At 41.8% G+C, this 21,253-nt stretch overlaps 1 protein-coding gene across 2 annotated transcripts in view; it reads right to left on the reverse strand.

Annotated features, from left to right (window-relative positions):
- The window catches only part of mylk5 (myosin, light chain kinase 5), a 256,924-nt gene that overhangs the window by 11,850 nt on the left and 223,821 nt on the right, over positions 1–21,253 (reverse strand). For both annotated transcript variants that reach the window (XM_061905339.1, XM_061905340.1), the window contains 7 exons: positions 18,580–18,707; positions 12,381–12,534; positions 12,002–12,298; positions 8,081–8,189; positions 5,850–6,053; positions 1,811–2,028; positions 1,625–1,748 (listed from right to left, as the gene is read on the reverse strand). In XM_061905339.1, the coding sequence (XP_061761323.1) occupies positions 1,625–1,748; positions 1,811–2,028; positions 5,850–6,053; positions 8,081–8,189; positions 12,002–12,298; positions 12,381–12,534; positions 18,580–18,707 (1,234 nt within the window). The remainder of the gene's footprint in view (positions 1–1,624; positions 1,749–1,810; positions 2,029–5,849; positions 6,054–8,080; positions 8,190–12,001; positions 12,299–12,380; positions 12,535–18,579; positions 18,708–21,253) is intronic.

Genomic DNA, 21,253 nt, shown 5'->3' on the forward strand with positions numbered 1-21,253 from the left:
ATTTCATCCCCACAAGCCTGTTTCGCAGGTTTCCCTGCTCTTCAGGTTTTTTTTTTAATTCTTTAAAGTGGAATATATGTTAGTTAAAGTGGAATATATGTTAGGTCTGGAAAAACACAGATGCCATTTCATCCCTACCAGCCTGTTTTGCAGGTTTCCCAGTTCTTCAGGGTTTTTTTTTAATTCTTTAAAGTGGAATATATGTTCGGTCTGGAAAAACACAGAGGCTATTTCATCCCTACAAGCCTGTTTCACAGGTTTCCCTGTTCTTCAGGTTTTTTTTTAAATTCTTTAAAGTGGAATATACGTTCGGTCTGGAAAAACACAGAGGCTATTTCATCCCTACAAGCCTGTTTCACAGGTTTCCCTGCTCTTCAGGGGATTTTTTTTTAATACAACGAAACAGGCTTGTAAGGACGAAATAGTTTTTCCTGACCTAATGTATATTCTGCTTTAAAAAAATAATTCAAAAAAATCCCCCGAAGAGCAGGGGAACTGCAAAACAGGCTTGTAGGGATGAAATAGCATCTGTGTTTTTCCTGACCCAATGTATATTCTGCTTTAAAAAATAAAATAAAAAAATCCCCTGAAGAGCAGGGAAACTGCAAAACAGGCTTGTAGGGATCAATCAATCAATGTTTATTTATATAGCCCTAAATCACAAATGTGTCAAAGGACTGTACAAACCATTACGACTACGACATCCTCGGAAGAACCCACATAAGGGCAAGGAAAACTCACACCCAGTGGGCAGGGAGATTTCACACCGGTGGGACGCCAGTGACATGGCTGACAATGAGAAACCTTGGAGAGGACCTCAAATGTGGGCAACCTCCCCCCTCTAGGGGACCGAAAGCAACGGATGTTGAGCGGGTCTAACATGATACTGTGAAAGTTCAATCCATAGTGGCTCCAACACAGCCGCCAGAGTTCAGTTCAGCATCTGTGTTTTTTCCTGACCCAAATTATATTTCGCTTTAAAATAAATAAAGATAAATAGATAAATCCCCTGAAGAGCAGGGAAAACTGCGAAACAGGCTTGTAGAGATGAAATAGCGTCTGCGTTTTTCCGGACCTAACATATATTCCACTTTAAAGAAGAAAAAAAATCTCTTGAAGAGCAGGAAAACCTGCGAAACAGGCTTGTCGGGATGAAACAGCCTCTTTTGTTTTTCCTGATCTAACAGATAGAAAAATACACATGTTATTGCTCGAATATACGCAAAAATAGAAAGTTAGATAGGAGTAGAATTCAGAAGTCACTCTCTGTTAAATTTAGTGTAGAATTGTTGTCCGGTTTTGTTATTGTTGTTCATACAAATTGTTGTGAGGACATATCTAGTGCTAAAACCTAATAAGAACTTCATTCATTGATTGATACTTTTATTAGTAGATTGCACAGTTCAGTACATATTCCGTACAATTGACCACTAAATGGTAACACCCCAATAAGTTTTTCAACTTGTTTAAGTCGGGGTCCACGTTAATCAATTCATGGTACAGGTGAATGAAATTAAGCCGGAAGTATAAACGCTGATATGTTTAACATGAAGAATGAAGGTTGCTCCGAACTAGCAGTTGCTGACCTTGCTGTCAAATGATCCCTGACTAAATGTTGACTCACAGAATGTAGCAGATGACCCCGATGCTCCACATGTCAGTCGCCAGGCACACGGGCTCGTAGTTGATCACCTCGGGGGCGACGAACTCCGGCGTCCCTTGCATCACCTTCAGGGGGGTCCTGTTATCTGTCAATCAAAGTCTGATGTTAAAATGAATCCCAAGCGCTGGTGAGGACGTTTGAATGCACCGAGTTGGCTGGCCAGGCCAAAGTCGATGATCTTGATGGCGGTGCCGGTGGTGTCCACGCACACGATGTTCTCAGGTTTGAGGTCCAGGTGGACGATGCTCTGCTGGTGCATGAAGGAGACGCCCTGCAGGATCTGCAGCATGTATCGCACGCTGGCGGGCTCCGTGTGCTCGAAGCTGTCGTCCACGATGCGCTCGAAGAGCTCTCCGCCCGCGATGCTGCACACAGACCGCACTTATTTAGCACTCATCTATCCATCCATCTTCTTCCGCTTATCCGAGGTCGGGTCGCGGGGGCAACAGCCTAAGCAGGGAAACCCAGACTTCCCTCTCCCCAGCCACTTCGTCTAGCTCTTCCCGGGGGATCCCGAGGCGTTCCCAGGCCAGCCGGGAGACATAGTCTTCCCAACGTGTCCTGGGTCTTCCTCGTGGCCTCCTACCGGTTGGACGTGCCCTAAACACCTCCCTAGGGAGGCGTTCGGGTGGCATCTTGACCAGATGCCCGAACGACCTCATCTGGCTCCTCTCCATGTGAAGGAGCAGCGGCTTTACTTTGAGTTCCTCCCGGATGACAGAGCTTCTCACCCTATCTCTAAGGGAGATCCCCGCCACCCGGTTCTGTCCCCCTGTAATGTTTGATCCTGTTCTTTCTCCCTGTAATGTTTGATCCTGTTCTTTCTCCCTGTAATGTTTGATCCTGTTCTGTCTCCCTGTAATGTTTGATCCTGTTCTGTCTTCCTGTAATTTTTCATCCTGTTCTTTCTCCCTGTAATGTTTGATCCTGTTCTGTCTCCCTGTAATTTTTCATCCTGTTCTGTCTCCCTGTAATGTTTGATCCTGTTCTGTCTTCCTGTAATGTTTGACCCTGTTCTGTCTCCCTGTAATGTTTGCTCCTGTTATATCTCCCTGTAATGTTTGATCCTGCTCTGTCTCCCTGTAATGTCTAATCCTGCTCTTTCTCACTGTAATGTTTGATCCTGTTCTGTCTCCCTGTAATTTTTCATCCTGTTTTGTCTCCCTGTAATGTTTGATCCTGTTATGTCTCCCTGTAATGTTTGATCCTGTTCTGTCTCCCTGTAATGTTTGATCCGGTTATGTCTCCTGTAATGTTTGATCCTGTTCTGTTTCCCTGTAATCTTTCATCGTGTTCTGTCCCCCTGTAATTTTTGATCCTGTTCTGTCTTCCTGTAATCTTTCATCCTGTTCTGTCTTCCTGTGATGTTTGATCCTGCTCTGTCTCCCTGTAATGTCTAATCCTGCTCTGTCTCCCTGTAATGTTTGATCCTGTTCTGTCTCCCTGTAATTTTTCATCCTGTTCTGTCTCCCTGTAATGTTTTATCTGGTCTGTCTCCCTATAATGTTTGATCCTGTTCCGTCTCCCTGTAATGTTTGATCCTGTTCTTTTTCCCTGTAATGTTTGATCCTGTTATGTCTCCCTGTAAGGTTTGATCCTGTTCTGTCTCCCTGTAATGTTTGATCCTGTTCTGTCTCCCTGTAATTTTTCATCCTGTTTTGTCTCCCTGTAATGTTTGATCCTGTTATGTCTCCCTGTAATGTTTGATCCTGTTCTGTCTCCCTGTAATGTTTGATCCTGTTATGTCTCCTGTAATGTTTGATCCTGTTCTGTTTCCCTGTAATCTTTCATCGTGTTCTGTCCCCCTGTAATTTTTGATCCTGTTCTGTCTTCCTGTAATCTTTCATCCTGTTCTGTCTTCCTGTAATGTTTGACCCTGTTCTGTCTCCCTGTAATGTTTGATCCTGTTATATCTCCCTGTAATGTTTGATCCTGTTCTGTCTCCCTGTAATGTCTAATCCTGCTCTGTCTCCCCGTAATGTTTGATCCTGTTCCGTCTCCCTGTAATTTTTCATCCTGTTCTGTCTCCCTGTAATGTTTGATCCTGTTCTGTCTCCCTGTAATGTTTGATCCTGCTCTGTCTCCCTGTAATGTCTAATCCTGCTCTGTCTCCCCGTAATGTTTGATCCTGTTCTGTCTCCCTGTAATTTTTCATCCTGTTCTGTCTCCCTGTAATGTTTTATCTGGTCTGTTTCCCTATAATGTTTGATCCTGTTCCGTCTCCCTGTAATGTTTGATCCTGTTCTGTCTCCCTGTAATGTTTGATCCTGTTATGTCTCCCTGTAATGTTTGATCCTGTTCTGTCTCCCTGTAATGTTTGATCCTGTTCTGTCTCCCTGTAATTTTTCATCCTGTTCTGTCTCCCTGTAATGTTTGATCCTGTGCTGTCTCCCTGTAATGTTTGATCCTGTTATGTCTCCCTGTAATGTTTGATCCTGTTCTGTCTCCCTGTAATGTTTATCTGATCTTGAATGGGATTGTGCTGAAAATTGTAATTTCCCCTTGGAGATTAATAAAGTATTTCTGATTCTGATTCTGAATTTCACTTTCAGAACCAGTACAATATAAAACAATTTTTCCAAAAAATGCAATTTTGGTAGAACTTTTGTATGAATGCTGAAGTGCCAAAGCCTTACTGAAACGCTAACAATTAGCTCACTGGCCAGATAGCTTCAAGTAACAAAAAAAATATATATATATAAGCATGCTAACAGTTATGCTAACAAGCAAACAAAAAATTAGTGGAATAGCAAAATATATGACACTCACCTGCAAAATTTGCTAAAAAGATCTAGCATGGTAGCGTCAAGTACCAACATATATTACTCTGTGATGCATGATTAAATGTTTTTTTTTAAGTTAGCATGTTAACGTTAGCATATAAAATTAGGCTGACCAAATTCTGAAATCCCAAAAAGAGGACACATATATGCATGCCAAGGCCGAGACTAGGTGAAAATTTGCCAATGATACTTGAACTTGCTTTTGTGTATTGTAGTGTCCTGGAAGAGTTAGCGCTCCAAGGGATTCTGGGTATTTGTTCTTTTGTGTTTATGTCGTGTTACGGTGCGGATGTTCTCCCGAAATGTGTGTGTCATTCTTGTTTGGTGTGGGTTCACAGTGTGGCGCATATTTGTAACAGTGTTAGGCTGTTAACCAAGTATGCCTTGACAAACAATCAATCCTCTACTTTGCTCTCTCGTTCTCTCTGTCTCTTCCCCTCCCTCACGAATGATGCTGCGTGCTCACACCTTCTCGATTAGTTTTGTTTTTAATCCCCTCTTAACCCTGGACGCGCAATGAAAATACACGCAACCCTGACTCAAAATTCCGGATATTTGTGGCATTTAAGAAACCCCGCCCGGACAGCCCCGCAAAAGAGGACATGTCCGAGGGAAAAGCAAACGTACTAAATGAGGTAAAAAAGATAGCCCACTAACGTTAGCCCATGAACAGGTAGCATTCGTCCTGTAACAAAATATTAAACAATGAGGTATATACCTGCAAAATTTGAAAAACAAAGCTACAATCCTAATATTAGAAGGCAAATGATTGCTACGGGCTGGAAATGGCGCATGGTTTTATAGCTAAAAGTTACTTGAAGTGAATTATATTTATATAGCGCTTTTTCTCTAGTGACTCAAAGCGCTTTACATAGTGAAACCCATCATCTAAGTTACATTCAAACCAATGTGGGTGGCACTGGGAGCAGGTGGGTAAAGTGTCTTGCCCAAGGACACAACGGCAGTGACTAGGATGGCGGAAGCGGGGATCGAACTTGCAACCCTCAAATTGCTGGCACGGCCGCTCCACCAACTGAGCTATACCGCCCCAGGTTTTGCGTATATTAGGTACAGGTGCACATGGAGAGGAGCCAGATGAGGTGGTTGGGGCATCTGGACAGGATGCCACCCGAACGCCTCCCTAGGGAGGTGTTTAGGGCACGTCCAGCTGGTAGGAGGCCACGGGGAAGACCCAGGACACGTTGGGAAGACTATGTCTCCCGGCTGGCCTGGGAACGCCTCGGGATCCCCCGGGAAGAGCTAGACGAAGTGGCTGGAGATAGGGAAGTCTGGGCTTCCCTGCTTAGGCTGCTGCCCCCGCGACCCGACCTCGGATAAGCGGAAGATGATGGATGGATGGATGGAGGTACAGGTGCATAAATAAGGAAGTAACAAATACTCACAATTCCATGACCATGACTATCTCAGGCTTGTGGTCGTAGGCGGCGAGGCAGCGGACCAGCTTGGGATGATGCAGTTTGTTCATCAGTTCGATCTCCTTGCCGGCCGCCTCCCTCTCCTTGGCCCGCCGGCCTTTGTAGAACTTTCCGGCGCAGACGCGGCCGCTCTCTTTGTGCCTCAGCTTGAACACCAGACCAAATTTCCCCCTGTGGAGCAAACGTGTCGACTGATTAGGAGACTTCTCTACCGTCACGGTTCACATCCATCCATCCATTCATCCATCCATCTTCTACCATGAATTGATTAACGTGGACCCCGACTTAAACAAGTTGAAAAACATATTCGGGTGTTACCATTTAGTGGTCAATTGTACGGAATATGTACTGTACCAGGAGCTACTTCTTGGGTACTGATTAATGCGAAGGGCTACCAGTTTGATACACACTTAAAAAATTGCCAGAAATAGCCAATTTGCTCAATTTACCTTTAATAAATAAATAAATCTATATATATTAAAAAAATGGGTATTTCTGTCCGTCATTCCGTCGTACATTTTTTTTTCCTTTTACGGAAGGTTTTTTTGTAGAGAATAAATGATGAAAAAAACACTTAATTGAACGGTTTAAAAGAGAAGAAAACAGGAAAAAAATGAAAATTAATTTTGAAACATAGTTTATCTTCAATTTCGACTCTTTAAAATTTCTAAATTCAACCGAAAAAAAGAAGAGAAAAACTAGCTAATTCGAATGTTTTTGAAAAAAATTAAAAAAAAGAATTTATTGATCATCATTAGTAATTTTTCCCGATTAAGATTAATTTTAGAATGTTTATGACATGTTTTAAATAGGTTAAAATCCAATCTGCACTTTGTTAGAATATATAACAAATTGGACCAAGCTATATTTCTAACAAAGACAAATCATTATTTCTTGTAAATTTTCCAGAACAATTTTTTTTAAAGAAATTCAAAACACATTGAAATGAGATTTAAATTTGGTTCTACAGATTTTCTAGAATTGCCAGAATATTTTTTTTGAATTTTAATCATAATAAGTTTGAAGAAATATTTCACAAATATTCTTCGTCGAAAAAACAAGCAAAAATAAAGAATTAAATTAAAATGTCTTTATTATTGTTTACAATAAAAAAACAATACTTGAGCATTGATTTAAATTGTCAGGAAAGAAGAGGAAGGAATTTAAAAGGTAAAAAAGTAAGTGTTAAAAATCCTAAAATCATTTTTAAGGTTGTATTTTTTCTCTAAAATTATCTTTCTAAAAGTTATAAGAAGCAAAGTAAAAAAATAAATGATTTTATTTAAACGTGTAAAGACCGAGTCTTTAAAATATTTTCTTGGATTTTCAAATTCTATTTGAGTTTTGTCTCTCTTAGAATTAAAAATGTCAAGCAAAGCGACACCAGCTTGCTAGTAAATAAATACAATTTAAAAAAATAGAGGCAGCTCACTGGTAAGTGCTGCTATTTGAGCTATTTTTAGAACAAGCCAGCGGGCGACTCATCTGGTCCTTACGGGCGACCTGGTGCTAATAAAAGTTTCAATCAATTCAATCAATAAATTCTTCCGCTTATCCGAGGTTGGGTCGCGGGGGCAGCAGCCTAAGCAGGGAAGCCCAGACTTTCCTCCCCCCAGCCACTTCGTCCAGCTCTTACCAGGGGATCCCGAGGCGTTCTCAGGCCAGCCGGGAAACATAGACTTCCCAACGTGTCCTGGGTCTTCCCCGGACTTGCCCGAAAGACCTCCCTAGGGAGGTGTTCGGGTGGCATCCTGACCAGATGCCAGAACCACCTCATCTAGCTCCTCTTGAAGTGGAGGAACAGTGGCTTTAGTCTGAGCTCCCCTCGGATGCACCCTATCTCCAAGAGCTTGTACCCGTGATCTTGTCCTCATGACCATAGGTGAGGGCGGGAACGTAGATCGACCGGTATATTGAGAGCTTTGCCTTCCGGCTCAGCTCGGATCGATACTGAAGACGCCGCACCGCATCTCACGATCCACTCTTCCCTCACTCCTGAACAAGACTCCGAGGTACCTGAACTCCTCCACTTGGGGCAAGATCTCTTCCCCAACCCGGAGATGGCACTCCACCCTTTTCCGGGCGAGAACCATGGACTCGGACTCGGAGGGGCTGATTCCCATCCCGGTCACTTCACACTCAGCTTGCGAACCGATCCAGACTGTCCCAATCTTTCCACCATTGTTCTCCATACTCACATTCCCAGTTTCTCCAGCACGTGGTAGTGGTCTGTCACCTTGTGAGCACGCTCCATCGTGACTAGCGAGTCCCGACAAAACTCCTCCTCTGGTGGTGCGCAGTCCGACTCTGCACAGACCATAAAGACTTTACAGAAAAACCATCCCTTTCGGGGAACGGCTTCACTTCCAGTTGCATGCTTTGAAACAATATCTCCAGGTCATTGTAGGCTCCAGAAACCCCCCCCACCCCACCTCGCGACCCTGAACGGGACAAGCGGTAGAAAAATGGATGGATGGATGGACTTTGGAATTAGGAATGATCGCTTCCAGGGGTTTCAAACTTGGTAAGTGCACAATTACCGACTATAGGGTGCATCGGATTATAAGGCGCACTGCCTATGTTTGATCTTTTTTTCATATATAAGACGCACCGGACTATAAGGCGCATTAAAGAAGTCACATTATTATTGATTTTTTTCTAAATTCCTTGTGGTCTACATAACATGTAATGGTAGTTGCACGGACGATGTTTTACAGATCATCTTCAAGTCGCGTTCAGGATGCACCGTTTTGTGGGCGGTCGTATTTACGTGGCTCACCTTCGACGGCGTCTTCTCCCCCGTCATCTTTGTTGTAGCCGTGTAGCGTGCAAGGACGGGAGTGGAAGAAGTCAATCAATCCATTAATCAATGATTATTCATCCATCCATCCATTTCCTACCGCTTATTCCCTTTCGGGGTTGCGGGAGGGGCGCTGGCGCCTATCTCAGCTACAATCGGGCGGAAGGCGGGGTACACCCTGGACAAGTCGCCACCTCATCGCAGGGCCAACACAGATAGACAGACAACATTCACACTCACATTCACACACTAGGGCCAATTTTAGTGTTGCCAATCAACCTATCCCCAGGTGCGTGTCTTTGGAAGTGGGAGGAAGCCGGAGTACCCGGAGGGAACCCACGCATTCACGGGGAGAACATGCAAACTCCACACAGAAAGATCCCGAGCCTGGATTTGAACCCAGGACTGCAGGACCTTCGTATTGTGAGGCAGACGCACTAACCCCTCTGCCACCGTGAAGCCTATTATTCATATAGCCCTAAATTACTAGGGGCGGTTTAGCTCGGTTGGTAGAGTGGCCGTGCCAGCAACTTGAGGGTTGCAGGTTCGATTCCCGCTTCTGCCAAACTAGTCACTGTCGTTGTGTCCTTAGGCAAGACACTTTACCCACCTGCTCCCAGTGCCGCCCACACTGGTTTGAATGTAACTTAGATAATGGGTTTCACTATGTAAAGCGCTTTGAGTCACTTGAGAAAAAGCGCTATATAAATATAATTCACTTCACTTCACTACTAGTGTCTCAAAGGGCTGCACAAACCACAAAACAAACCACAACGACATCCTCGTTAGAGCCCACATAAGGGTAAGGAAAACTCAAACCCAGTGGGACGTCGGTGACAATAATGACTATGAGAAACCTTGGAGAGGACTGGGATGGCGAGGAAGGCTGCAGCAGAAAAGGGTGCCCAGTCGTCTTGGACTCCACGCCACTGGACCTTGACCTGGATTTGCCAAGGATCGTGTGGTGACTGTCCGTGCACCAGTCTCCCCATGTTAAACCAAGTCACGCACAGGCATCCTCCATAAAGGGATACCCCCCTACCAGGAGGATCGTCATACTCGCTTCGAGTGACCGCCGATGATGAACTGTAAGCACGAAAAGGTAGTAACGTATCTTTCATTTTCTCCGTAAATCGACAGTGCGCCTTATAGCCCGGTGGGCCTAATGTACGGAATAATTCTGTTTGTGCTTACCGACCTCGAAGCAATTTTTTTTAGTACACAACGTAATGATAAGCTGTTATGTTGGATCCACTATGGACTGGACTTTCATGATATCATGTTAGACCCGCTCGACATCCATTGCTGCCCACATATGCGGTCCTCTCCAAGGTTTCTCATTGTCACTGTCACCGACGTCCCACTGGGGTGAGTTTTTCCTTGCCCTTATGTGGGCTCTGTACCGCGGCTGTCGTTGTGGCTTGTGCAGCCCTTTGAGACACTTGTGATTTAGGGTTATTTTTACTGCATGCCTTTGGTAAGTGCCGGAGTGAGAAGAGGTTTTAAAATAATTAACGCATGCTTACTTTTACCGCTTGCCTTTGGTAAGCGCAGGAATGAGAAGAGGTTTTAAGTTAATTAGCGCCCCGGTGACCAGTAGATGGCAGTCACACATAAGAGATACGTGTAGACTGCAATATGACGCCAGTAAACAACACCAAAACTTTGAGTGTTCCGTAAAGAACTTTACACGCGTGTGTAGGCATTTTTAACTCACTTATTATACCTCCCATTATTATTAGCGCATGCTTATTATTACCCCCGGGTCAAACTCGTGACGTCACCAGTGACTCTTCCCCTGTCATCATTTTCAAAATGCAGGAGGAGGATTTCTACACCGGTAATTTGAAATCGCATAAAGGGAAGCAGATTAAGAGTTATTCAGTAGGATTTAAGGTTCAAGCTTACATCACACTCAAATTTTTACTGCATGCCTTTGGTAAGTGCCAAAGTGAGAAGAGGTTTTAAAATAATTAGCGCATGCTTACTTTTACCGCATGCTTTTGGTAAGCGCAGGAGTGACAAGAGGTTTTAAATTAATTAGCACCCCAGGGGCAATTCAAGGAAATACGGTATATTGATTGATTGATTGATAAGTGTGACCAGTAGATGGCAGTCATACATAAGAGATACGTGTAGACTGCAATATGACGCCAGTAAACAACACCAAAACTTTGAGTGTTCCATTGAAAATAAAGAACTTTACACACGTGTGTAGGCATTTTTAAATCACTTATTATATCTCCCATTATTATTAGCGCATGCTTATTATTACCGCCGGGTCAAACTTCTGACGTTTATGAGTGACACTTCCCCTGTCATCATTTTCAAAATGGAGGAGAAGGCTTTCAATACCGGTAATTCGAAATCGCATAAGGGGAAGAATATTTAGAACTATTCAGTAGGATTTAAGGTCAAAGCTTACATCACACTCAAATTTTTACTGCATGCCTTTGGTAAGTGCCGGTGTGAGAATAGGTTTTAAAATAATTAGCGCATGCTTACTTTTACCGCATTCTTTTGGTAAGCGCAGGAGTGAGAAGAGGTTTTAAATTAATTAGCGCCCCGGCAGCAATTTAAGGAAATACGGTATATTGATTGATTGATTAATAAGTGTGACCAGTAGATGGCAGTCACACATAAGAGATACGTGTAGACTGCAATATGACGCCAGTAAACAACACCAAAACTTTGAGTGTTCCATTGAAAATAAAGAACTTTACACACGTGTGTAGGCATTTTTAACTCACTTATTATGTCTCCCATTATTATTATTATTTTTATTATTAATTGTAATCAATCACACTAGCGAGTCAACGATGTCCTCTACCAATTTCTAGCAAGTTTTATGGCTACTTTCCTCTCTAAGGACGCAGAAGATGAGACAAAACAGCCAACAGAGAAAACATCCATCCATCCATCTTCTTCCGCTTATCCGAGGTCGGGTCGCGGGGGCAGCAGCCTAAGCAGGGAAGCCTAGACTTCCCTCTCCCCAGCTACTTCGCCCAGCTCCTCCCGGGGGGATCCCGAGGCGTTCCCAGGCCAACCGGGAGAGATAGTCTTCCCAAAACCTAAGTTTTGGTTAATTAAAACTAGCATTCGGAGGCCACAGTACAGGCAAAGTTGCTTGAGGTGAGGACATCACTGCTAACATGCTAACATGCTAAGTGTTAGCAACATCATGCCATGTATGTATTCGTATTTCTATATGAGTAAAGTAGCTAAAATGCATACGAGTGCTGATCATGTAGTGTAGTGGTTCACACAGTTGGCTCACATGTTCATAAAAGACACATAAATACCAGAAGGAATGTCTCACTCTTGTCGTCCAGGGTGACCACAGGTGACGGCGGTCCCGGCTCGCTCACCCCCACCGTGTTATAGGCCCTCACCCTGAAGCGGTACTCGTCCCCGGGCTGCAGGCCTGCACACACCCTGTAGGAGGTGCTCTTACACCCGGACGTCAGCGCCGTCCAGTCCCGTCCCCGGTTGACCTCCACCACGTAGCCCAGGACGGCGCTGCCTCCGTCGTAAGAGGGACCCGACCAGGACAGCACCAGACTGCCGGGAGACAGCAGGGACACCAGCGGACAGGAGGCCGGAGGCTGCGGCCTGTCTGGGAGAAGCAACGGTATGCTTTGTGTTGTCGAGTGTGTGTGTGTGTGTGTGTGTGTGTGTGTGTGTGTGTGTGTGCTTACCAATGACCGAGAGGGTGAGTGTGTGTTGGGCCGAGCTCTTGCGGTCCTTCACTACCACAGTGTAGGAGCCCGTGTGCTGGACTCCAGCCGCGGTGAGAACCAGCGTGCTGCTGTCGTCCAAATTCTCCGTCCACACCTCAGGACCATCTACCATCTGCACGGAAGAAACGACATTCAAAATCTTCTGAACATGCGTGTAGATCTCCCTAAATTGGGAAACATACCATACAAATATTAGCCACTAAATTGTTGTATAAATGCATGTATTATTCCTGTAATATCTTTATATGTACAGAACCCAAAACCAGTGAGGTTGGCACGTTGTGTAAATGGTAAACAAAAACAAAATACAATGATTTGCGAATTGTTTTCAACCTATATTCAATTGAATAGACTTCAAAGACAAGATACTTAACGTCCGAACTGAGAAACTTTGTTAATTTTTGCAAATATTAGCTCATGTGGAATTTGATGCCTGCAACATGTTTCCAAAAAAGCTGGCACGAGTGGATAAAAAGACTGAGAAAGTTGAGGAATGCTCGTCAAACATTCACTTTCGGGAATGTTCAAAGTCCTCAGACATGGACCAAAATTCCAACAGAAACGTTCCAAACTTTGTCAAAAACGTTCCCAGATTAGTGAAAACTACAAACCCCCAAAACCAGGGAAGTTGGCACATTGTGTAAATGGTAAATAAAAACAAAATACAATGATTTGCAAATTGTTTTCAATCAATATTCAATTGAATAGACTTCAAAGACAAGATACTTAACGTCCGAACTGAGAAACTTTGTTAATTTTAGCAAATGTTAGCTCATGTGGAATTTGATGCCTGCAACATGTTTCCAAAAAAGCTGGCACAAGTGGCAAAAAAGACTGAGAAAGTTGAGGAATGCTCGTCAAACATTCACTTTTGGGAATGTTCAAAGTCCTCAAACATGGACCAAAATTCCAACAGAAACGTTCCAAATTTTGTCAAAAACGTTCCCAGGATAGTGAAAACTACAAACCCCCAAAACCAGGGAAATTGGCACGTTGTGTAAATGGTAAACAAAAACAAAATACAATGATTCGCGAATTATTTTCAACCTATATTCAATTGAATAGACTTCAAAGACAAGATACTTAACGTCCGAACTGAGAAACTTTGTTAATTTTAGCCAATATTAGCTCATGTGGAATTTGATGCCTGCAACATTTTTCCAAAAAAGCTGGCAAAAGTGGCAAAAAAGACTGAGAAAGTTGAGGAATGCTCGTCAAACATTCACTTTTGGGAATGTCCAAAGTCCTCAGACATGGACCAAAATTACAACAGAAACGTTCCAAATTTGGTCGAAAATGTTCCCAGGTTAGTGAAAACTACAAACCCCCAAAACCAGGGAAGTTGGCACGTTGTGTAAATGGTAAACAAAAACAAAATACAATGATTTGCGCATTATTTTCAACCTATATTCAATTGAATAGACTTCAAAGACAAGATACTTAACGTCCGAACTGAGAAACTTTGTTAATTTTAGCAAATATAATTTGATACCTGCAACATGTTTTAAAAAAGCTGGCACGAGTGGCAAAAAAGACTGAGAAAGTTGAGGAATGCTCGTCAAACATTCACTTTTGGGAATGTCCAAAGTCCTCAGACATAGACCAAAATTCCAACAGAAACGTTCCAAATTTTGTCAAAAACGTTCCCAGGATAGTGAAAACTACAAACCCCCAAAACCAGGGAAATTGGCACGTTGTGTAAATGGTAAACAAAAATAAAATACAATGATTTGCGAATTATTTTCAACCTATATTCAATTGAATAGACTTCAAAGACAAGATACTTAACGTCCGAACTGAGAAACTTTGTTAATTTTAGCCAATATTAGCTCATGTGGAATTTGATGCCTGCAACATTTTTCCAAAAAAGCTGGCAAAAGTGGCAAAAAAGACTGAGAAAGTTGAGGAATGCTCATCAAACATTCACTTTTGGGAATGTCCAAAGTCCTCAGACATGGACCAAAATTACAACAGAAACGTTCCAAATTTTGTCGAAAATATTCCCAGATTAGTGAAAACTACAAACCCCCAAAACCAGGGAAGTTGGCACGTTGTGTAAATAGTAAACAAAAACAAAATACAATGATTTGCGAATTATTTTCAACCTATATTCAATTGAATAGACTTCAAAGACAAGATACTTAACGTCCGAACTGAGAAACTTTGTTATTTTTAGCAAATATAAGCTCATGTGGAATTTGATGCCTGCAACATGTTTCCAAAAAAGCTGGCACGAGTGGAAAAAAAGACTGAGAAAGTTGAGGAATACTCGTCAAACATTCACTTTTGGGAATGTCCAAAGTCCTCAGACATGGACCAAAATTCCAAGAGAAACGTTCCAAATTTTGTCAAAAATGTTCCCAGATTAGTGAAAACTACAAACCCCCAAAACCAGGGAAGTTGGCACGTTGTGTAAATGGTAAACGAAAACAAAATACAATGATTTGCGAATTATTTTCAACCAATATTCAATTGAATGGACTTCAAAGACAAGATACTTAACGTCCGAACTGAGAAACTTTGTTAATTTTAGTAAATATTAGCTCATGTGGAATTTGATGCCCGCAACATGTTCCAAAAAAGCTGGCACGAGTGGAAAAAAAGACTGAGAAAGTTGAGGAATGCTCGTCAAACATTCACTTTTGGGAATGTCCAAAGTCCTCAGACATGGACCAAAATTACAACAGAAACGTTCCAAATTTTGTCTAAATGTTCTCAGATTAGTGAAAACTACAAACCCCCAAAACCAGTGAAGTTGGCACGTTGTGTAAATGGAAAATAAAAACAAAATATAATGATTTGCAAAATATTTTCAACCAATATTCAATTGAATAGACTTCAAAGACAAGATAATTAACGTCCGAACTGAGAAACTTTGTTATTTTTTGCAAATATTAGCTCATTTGGAATTTGATGCCTGCAACATGTTTTTTTTTTATAAAGTTGGCACGAGTGGAAAAAAAGACTGAGAAAGTTGAGGAATGCTCGTCAAACATTCACTTTTGGGAATGTCCAAAGTCCTCAGACATGGACCAAAATTCCAACAGAAACGTTCAAATTTTGTCGAAAATGTTCCCAGATTAGTGAAAACTACAAACCCCCAAAACCAGGGAAGTTGGCACGTTGTGTAAATGAAAAATAAAAACAAAATACAATGATTTGCGAATTATTTTCAACCAATATTCAATTGAATAGACTTCAAAGACAAGATACTTAATATTCAAACTGGTAAACTTTGTTATTTTTTGCAAATATTAGCTGATGTGGAATATGATGCCTGCAACATGTTTCCAAAAAAGCTGGCACGAGTGGAAAAAAAGACTGAGAAAGTTGAGGAATGCTCGTCAAACATTCACTTTTGGGAATGTCCAAAGTCCTCAGACATGGACCAAAATTTCAACAGAAACGGTCCAAATTTTGTCGAAAATGTTCCAAGACTAGTGAAAACTACAAACCCCCAAAACCAGGGAAGTTGTCATGTTGTGTAAATTGTAAATAAAAACAAAGTATAATGATTTGCGAATTATTTTCAATCAATATTCGTTTGAATAGAATCCATTCAATCAATATTCATTTGAATAGAATCCAAAGACAAGATATTTAACGTCCGAACTGAGAAACTTTGTTAATTTTTGCAAATATTAGCTGATGTGGAATTTGATGCCTGCAACAAGTTTTCAAAAAAGCTGGCACGAGTGGCAAAAAAGATTGAGAAAGTTGAGGAATGCTCGTCAAACATTCACTTTTGGGAATGTCCAAAGTCCTCAGACATGGACCAAAATTCCAACAGAAAGGTTCAAATTTTGTCGAAAATGTTCTCAGATTAGTGAAAACTACAAACCCCCAAAACTAGGGAAGTTGGCACATTGTGTAAATGGTAAATAAAAACAAAATACAATGATTTGCGAATTGTTTTCAATCAATATTCAATTGATTAGACTTCAGAGACAAGATACTTAACGTCCGAACTGAGAAACTTTGTTAATTTTAGCAAATATTAGCTCATGTGGAATTTGATGCCTGCAACATGTTTTTTTTTTATAAAGCTGGCACGAGTGGCAAAAAAGACTGAGAAAGTTGAGGAATGCTCGTCAAACATTCACTTTTGGGAATGTCCAAAGTCCTCAGACATGGACCAAAATTCCAACAGAAACGTTCCAAATTTTGTCGAAAATATTCCCAGATTAAAGAAAACTACAAACCCCCAAAACCAGGGAAGTTGGCACGTTGTGTAAATGGAAAATAAAAACAAAATACAATGATTTGCGCATTATTTTCAACCTATATTCAATCGAATAGACTTCAAAGACAAGATATTTAAAGGTCGAACTGAGAAACTTTGTTAATTTTAGCAAATATTAGCTCATGTGGAATTTGTTGCCTGCAACATGTTTTTTTTTATAAAGCTGGCACGAGTGGCAAAAAAGACTGAGAAAGTTGAGGAATGCTTGTCAAACATTCACTTTTGGGAATGTCCAAAGTCCTCAGACATGGACCAAAATTCCAACAGAAACGTTCCAAATTTTGTCGAAAATATTCCCAGATTAAAGAAAACTACAAACCCCCAAAACCAGGGAAGTTGGCACGTTGTGTAAATGGAAAATAAAAACAAAATACAATGATTTGCGAATTATTTTCAACCTATATTCAATCGAATAGACTTCAAAGACAAGATATTTAAAGGTCGAACTGAGAAACTTTGTTATTTTCTACAAATATTAGGTCATTCGGAATTTGAAGCCTGCAACATGTTTTTAAAAAAGCTGGCACAAGTGGCAAAAAAGAATGAGAAAGTTGAGGAATGCTCGTCAAACATTCACTTTTGGGAATGTCCAAAGTCCTCAGACATGGACCAAAATTCCAACAGAAACGTTGCAAATTTTGTCTAAAATGTTCCCAGATGAGTGAAAACTACAAACCCCCAAAACCAGGGAAGTTGGCCCATTGTGTAAATGGAAAATAAAAACAAAATACAACCTATATCCAATTGAATAGACTGCAAAGACAAGATACTTAACGTTCGAGCTAGAAAAGTTTGGTATTTTTTGCAAATATTAGCTCATTCGGAATTTGATGCCCGCAACATGTTTAAAAAAAGCTGGCACGAGTGGCAAAAAAGACTGAGAAAGTTGAGGAATGCTTATTTGGAACATCCCACAGGTAAACATGCTAATTGGGAACAGGTGGGTACCGTGATTGGGTATAAAAGCACCTTCCGTTAAATGCTCAGTCATTCACAAATAAGGACGGGGCGAGGGTCACCACTTTGTGAACAAATGCACGAGCAAATTGTGGAACAGTTTAAGAACAACATTTCTCAACCAGCTATTGCAAGGAATTTAGGGATTTTGCCATCTACGGTCTGTAATATCATCAAGAGGTTCAGAGAATCTGGAGAAATCACTCCACGTAAATGGCAATGCCCGTGCATCAAAAAGCGGCATCGGTGTGTAAAGGATATCACCACATGGGCTCAGGAACACTTAAAAAAAAAACACTGTCAGTAACTACAGTTTGTCGCTACATCTGTAAGTGCGAGTTAATGCAAAGCCAAAGCCATTTATCAACAACACCCGGAAAACGCCGCCGGCTTCTCTGGGCCCGAGCTCGTCTGAAAGTGAAAAAGTGTTCTGTGGTCTGGCGTGTCCAACATTTCGAATTGTTTCTGGAAACCGTGGACGTCATGTCCTCCGGAACAAAGAGGAAAAGGGGTTGGTAGAGCGCCCGTGCCAGCAACTTGAGGGTTGCAGGTTCGATTCCCGCTTCCGCCATCCTAGTCACTGCCGTTGTGTCCTTGGGCAAGACACTTTACCCACCTGCTCCCAGTGCCACCCACACTGGTTTAAATGTAACTTAGATATTGGGTTTCACTATGTAAAGCGCTTTGAGTCACTAGAGAAAAGCGCTATATAAATATAATTCACTTCACTTATTCACAAAAGAACCATCCGGCACAAAGTTCAAAAGCCAGTATGTGTTTTATTTTTTACGATTTACACAACGTACCAACTTCATTGGTTTTGGGTTTTGTAGAATTCTATACAGGCTTAAAAACATTCACACTATAATAGCATTTAATTATATAATTTTTGGTGCATTTCTTGTCTTTTTCCTTGTTGTATTGAATAGTTTAGTGTTGGTCCCTGAATGACATCACCTGCTCCTTGTTTCTGATCCAACAGGACACCACAGGTGGACTGCAGGTGAACCGGCAGGTGACGCGTGCAGGATGTCCCGCCTTCACCTCCACGTGCTGCGGAGGCTTCTCGAAGCGCAACACTGGGCCTGCCGGAGGCAAAAACCACACACACAGACGGAACAATTAAAAAGAAATAAAAATAAACGAAGAAGCAAAGGGCGGGGGAAACAGGTTTGACATGAAGCCAGCGAGAAAAACAGGAAGCTGGGGTGTCAGATAAAGCGGGTGTCACCTCGCACCAAATGTGTCAAGTTGATGCACAAACAGATACGAGCAGACATGCACGACCAGTTCTTGTTGGTGATACTTGTCCTCAGGGGAGGGGACACCATCTTTCCAAAATCTTTAGCAAATACATTTTTGGGAATGTCCACATGGACCACAACTCGAACAGAAAAGTTCCAAATTTTGTGGAAAATGTTCCAAAATTAGCGGAAACTATAAACCCCATAACTAGTGGACGCCCCTGCTTATTTCGGCAAGACGATGCCAAGCCACGTGTTGCAACAGCGTGGTTTCGTTTGTATAAGACTGTGCGAAAAATAATGCTCGGATGTTGTTGGCATCCAGGGACAAGCCCATCAAACATTTGCGTGATAAAGTACCAACCCCGTTTCCATATGAGTTGGGAAATTGTGTTAAAAGTAAATATAAACAGAATAAAATGATTTGCAAATAATTTTCAACCCATATTCAGTTGAATATGCTACAAAGACAACATATTTGATGTTCAAACTGATAAACATTTTGTTGTTGTTGCAAATAATCATTAACTTTACAATTTGATGCCAGCAACGCGTGACAAAGAAGTTGGGAAAGGTGGAAATAAATACTGATAAAGTTGAGGAATGCTCATCAAACACTTATATGGAACATCCCACAGGTGTGCAGGCTAATTGGGAACAGGTGGGTGCCATGATTGGGTATAAAAGCAGCTTCCATGAAATGCTAAGTCATTCACAAACAAGGATGGGGCGAGGGTCTCCAATTTGTGAGCAAATGTGTGAGCAAATTTTCGAACAGTTTTTTAACAACATTTCTCAACGAGCTATTGCAAGGAATTTAGGGATTTTACCATCAACGGTCCGTAAAATCATCAAATGGTTCAGAGAATCTGGAGAAATCACTGCACGTAAGCGATGATATTACGGACCGTTGATCCCTCAGGCGGTACTGCATCAAAAAGCGACGTCAGTGTGTAAAGGATATCACCACATGGGCCGAGGAACACTTCAGAAAACCACTGTCAGTAACTACAGTTGGTCGCTACATCTGTAAGTGCAAGTTAAAACTCTACTATGCAAAGCGAAAGCCATTTATCAACAACACCCAGAAACGCCGAGCTCACCTAAGATTGACTGATGCAAAGTGGAAAGGTGTTCTGTGGTCGGACGAGTCCGCATTTCAAATTATATTTGGAAACAGAGGACATGATGTCCTCCAGAACAAAGAGGAAAATAACCATCCGGATTGTTATAGGCGCAAAGTTCAAAAGCCCGCATCTGTGATGGTATGGGGGTGCATTAGTGCCCAAGGCATGGGTAACTTACACATCTGTGAAGGCACCATTAATGCTGAAAGGTACATACAGGTTTTGGAACAACATATGTTGTCATCCAAGCAACTTTATCATGGACGCCCCTGCTTATTTCAGCAAGACAAGTGTTACAGCAGCGTGGCTTCGTAAAAAAAAGAGTGCGGGTACTTTCCTGGCCCGCCTGTAGTCCAGACCTGTCTCCCATGGAAAATGTGTGGCGCATTATGAAGCGTAAAATTTGACAACAGAGACCCCGGACTGTTGAACGACTGAAGCTCTACATAAAACAAGAATTGGAAAGAATACCTCTTTCAAACGTTTATTGAGTGTTGTTAAAAAAAAAGGTGATGTAACACAGTGGTGAACATGCCCTTTCCCAACTACTTTGGCACGTGTTGCAGCCATGAAATTCTAAGTTAATTATTATTTGCAAAAAAAATAAAGTTTATGAGTTTGAACATCAAATATCTTGTCTTTGTAGTGCATTCAATTGAATATGGGTTGAAAAGAATTTGCAAATCATTGTATTCCGTTTATATTCACATCTAACACAATTTCACAACTCATATGAAAGCGGGGTTTGTACATTGTTGGAAACACTTTTGGGAATGTCTAAAGGCCTCAGACACGGAACATAACTCCAACAGAAACGTTTCAAATTTGTGGAAAATGTTCCCAGATTAGTGGAAACTATAAACCCCAAAACCAGTGGACGCCCCTGCTTATTTCGGCAGGAGGATGCCAAGCCACATATTACAACAGCGTGGCTTCATTTGTAAAAGAGCACGGTACTAGACTGTGCACAAAATAATGCTCGGATGTTGTTGGCGTCCAGGGACAAGCCCATCAAACAGGGTAAACTGCAACTCGGACGGTCTCAGAAATGGACTAAAATTCTCAAAAAGACATTTTGAAATCTTATCGAGTGTTCTCCAAAGCGTGGAAACTTTTACATAAAGAGTGGACGTGGGAACAAATTTTGGCGATTTCCACGTTCTGCAAGCTTCACAAACACTTTTTCCGATACTTTTTGTCCATTTAGTGTTAATCTTAAAGGGACAAGTGGTAGAAAACGGATGGATGGATGTTCCCAGA

Source organism: Nerophis ophidion, linkage group LG07 (assembly GCF_033978795.1).
Source record: "Nerophis ophidion isolate RoL-2023_Sa linkage group LG07, RoL_Noph_v1.0, whole genome shotgun sequence".
In the NCBI taxonomy this organism is placed as follows: domain Eukaryota; kingdom Metazoa; phylum Chordata; class Actinopteri; order Syngnathiformes; family Syngnathidae; genus Nerophis; species Nerophis ophidion.